Source organism: Colobus angolensis, unplaced genomic scaffold (genome assembly GCF_000951035.1).
Source record: "Colobus angolensis palliatus isolate OR3802 unplaced genomic scaffold, Cang.pa_1.0 Scaffold534, whole genome shotgun sequence".
NCBI lineage: Eukaryota > Metazoa > Chordata > Mammalia > Primates > Cercopithecidae > Colobus > Colobus angolensis.
The window spans coordinates 676,721-679,918 of NW_012118866.1; the positions used below are offsets into that span (position 1 = coordinate 676,721).

The 3,198-nt window shown below is 51.7% G+C and overlaps 1 protein-coding gene across 1 annotated transcript in view; it reads right to left on the minus strand.

Annotated features, from left to right (window-relative positions):
- Positions 1 to 1,330, minus strand: part of LOC105525445 (putative SCAN domain-containing protein SCAND2P) — a 2,756-nt gene extending 1,426 nt beyond the window's left edge. Inside the window, exon 1 of the mRNA XM_011961066.1 lies at positions 596 to 1,330. Within this exon, the coding sequence (XP_011816456.1) occupies positions 596 to 994 (399 nt within the window). The 5' untranslated portion in view covers positions 995 to 1,330. The remainder of the gene's footprint in view (positions 1 to 595) is intronic.
- Between the last annotated feature and the right edge of the window lie 1,868 nt (positions 1,331 to 3,198).

Sequence of the window (3,198 nt, forward strand, 5' to 3'; positions counted from 1 at the left end):
GCGACAGAGCAAGACTCCGTCTCAAAAAAAAAAAAGAAAAAGCCAGTCTAATGCAAAAGCCTGCAACAGCAGTAAAGAGGGTGGCCATGTGGAAGGCTTTATGGAGATAAAGCCATGGACCACTGCATCCTGGCCACCCAGCTCTCTGGGGACTGCTCCTACCTGCCTTGCCAACCCCTAGGCAAAAAGACATAGGATAATTCAGGTGTTTTGCAATAGGCTCAATAATGTCGATAAAGGCCACGGAAGCCGCTTGCCTCTAGCTGGCTGCTGCAGAATGAGAGTTGTTCTCCAAAAAGAGATCCCTGTCATATGTGCTCCTCCCTGATCAGAGTGAGGCTCATGCCATTTTAAGCAATTTTCTTATTCAATGGCAGGGACGGACACTCAGAGCAGCCAGTGTTGTGCATTCTCTGAAGAGTCAGCCTCAACTTGGAAGGAAAGTTGCAGCTACCATGACCACGAAATAAGCAAATTCCAGTTTAACACAAATAATGAAGTACTACACATCGCCCACACTGCTAGCAACCCAAGGCAGCTCTGTCTCTCACATACCTCTATTTTAACTGCTCAGAACTATGTTTTTATATTTCACCTCCAGCCTCTGTCTTCCAGGTTCTTTCTGCAAGTCTTTCACCAGTGCCACTGCCTCCTCTCCACTCTCTGGATGCTGCTGTGGGACCCAGATCTGGATCTCCTGGGAGAGGACAGTCAGGAACTGTTCTAGGACCAGCAACTCCAGGATCTGCTCTTTTGTACACTTCTCTAGCCTTAGCCACTGACAACAGAGCTTCCGGAGCTGGAGGAGGGCCTCTCGGGGTCCTGATGCTTCTTGGTAACGGAAATGCCAAAAGCTCTGGCAGGATGTCTCGGGTCCAGAGTAATTCCCTTGAAGGGAAATTTCCTGCTCCCAGTGGGAATCTTCTTCCAGTTTAACTGTTTGGAGATCTCGTACTGAAGGAGTCTGGATTTGTTGGTCCACAGCTACAGCCATTGTTCAGGTCAGAGAAGAGCCTTGCAACTGCACTCTGAAGCTCAAACCTCTTCTATCACCTCACTGGGAAGCCACCTCAGAACTTCCACTTAGGAGTCACTAAATGGAACTTCTCTTGAAATTCTAGAGTCAGAGACATACATTACAAAGTGAACTCTAGTAAAAACCTCAAGTGTTAGCCCAGCAGGCTTGAGGTGAAGAAGAGAGTCTTCCTGTCCGCGCCCTGCTGCATGCCCTGGTGCCTGTGGAGTCACTGGTGGGGTGGCAGTTCCCGAAGTTTGATAAGAGGAGTCAAGGGCTAGTGATCTGGTTGAAAAGTAGAGGAGCTTGAAGCTGTGTTTGCATAGCAATTAATTTAAAGCTGAGAAAACGCCAATTATCCACTGACGAATGTGGGTGGGCTGACGGAGATTATATATGCGACAATAAACTGCCCACCCTCCCAAGCCACTGGTCTTCAGAACTACAGGGTGTTGCACAGTAAATGTCTAGTACCAGTCAGACTCACACAGGTAGTCGCACCTTGAAGAGCAGCTTCGGGGTGGAGTCGTCTCTAAATGTCAGAGATTCAAATACTCCAACTGCTCAACTACCCTCGCCTCTGACTGGATCCTCAGCCTTGGGCGCACCGTTCAGGATTTCTCAGCGCTGGCATCCTAATTCTAGCCCAGACAGGGACATTTACCCTGATGAAGGTCGCAAGCTTTAAGAGAAAGGATAATAAAAATAGACTCACGGGATGGTAGAGTTGGAGAGTTAAGAGATCCTCTGGCTTGAGCTCCCTTAAGAGCTGAGGCAATCATGGCTTAGAGACCTCAAGGGACTTGTTCAAGGTCACGCAGCTGTTTAAGGCAAGAAAATGAACAGTGGCTCAGTCCTTCGACTGCAGACTGGGCGACTTATACTGGAAGGTTACTGTGCTCCGCGGGCGACTTTCTCTGCAATCTTTATGCGGCAAAAGCGGGCCCCGCGGACAGGGGCGCCTCGGCGGCTACAGGGCCAGCGTCGTCCCTCCAGGCTCAGCGGCCAGCGGGAATAGGGCGCCACCAGCACGAGGGGCGTATCCTGCCTCAGGGTCAGATCGCGGGGACTCGGGGCCAGGGCTGGAGGCGGCCAGACCGTGGCTCGAGGCCCAGGCCCGAGGTGAGAGCTACTCCCGCCCGCCGAGGCCCTGAGAATAAGGACGACTCGGCCCTGTGACATGTTCTCCGCGGGGACGCAACGTTCCCACAGGACACTAGAAGCCCAAGTCCACGCCCTAAACACGGGTATTCGTATAGCCACTGAGCACCGGAAGCGGAAAGACTCCGTGTTCTCCGGAACTACATTTTTCAGAGGCCGCCGCCCGAAGACAAACAGTAGCATTAACCAATAAAATGTGAGAATATCTCAGGCGCCTATTCGTTTCAGACGAATCATTGATGATAGGTGGGACTTTTCTACAAGCCGGATAAGTGGGGCGGAGTCGCGAACCGCAGCCACAACTCGAGCAAGTGGGGAGGGTGTGGGTCCTGCCTTCCAGGGGAAGTGGAGACCTCTCGCCCTGCGCGGCCCTGGTGGTAATGAGCGAGAGGGCTCTTTACGAAGTTTTTTTTTTTATTTTTTATTTTTTTTTATTTTTTGAGACGGAGTCTCGCTCTGTCGCCCAGGCTAGAGTGCAGTGGCGCGATCTCGGCTCACTGCAACCTCCGCCTCCCGGGTTCAAGCAATTCTCTGCCTCAGCCTCTCGAGTAGCTGGGATTGTAAGGCGCCCGCCACCACTCCCGGCTTTTGTGTTTTTAGTGGAGACGGGGTTGCACCGTTTTGGCCGGATGGTCTTGAGCTCCTGACCTCGTGACCCACCCGCCTTGGCCTCCCAAAGTGCTGGAATTACAGGCGTGAGACCCCGCGCCCGGCATTTCTTTTGTTTTTAATGGAGACGAGGTCTATGTTGTCCAGGCTGGTTTTGAACTCCTGGGCCTCCCAAAGTGCTGGGATTATAGGCATGAGCTGCCATGCCGGTTTATAAAGTATTTTCACTTAGGGCCGAGGGCAGCTGTTGAACCCTGTTAGTCCCTATTTATCCCTGCTATACAGATGAATAAATCGAGACAGCTTGGGACTGAGGATGCCCCTATGAAGCTGGGACTCCAGTTAAGGTTTTCCGCCACTTAAAGCGCTTTTCTCTGGCATGGTTGGTAGCTGTGGTAATGCTTTACCACTCT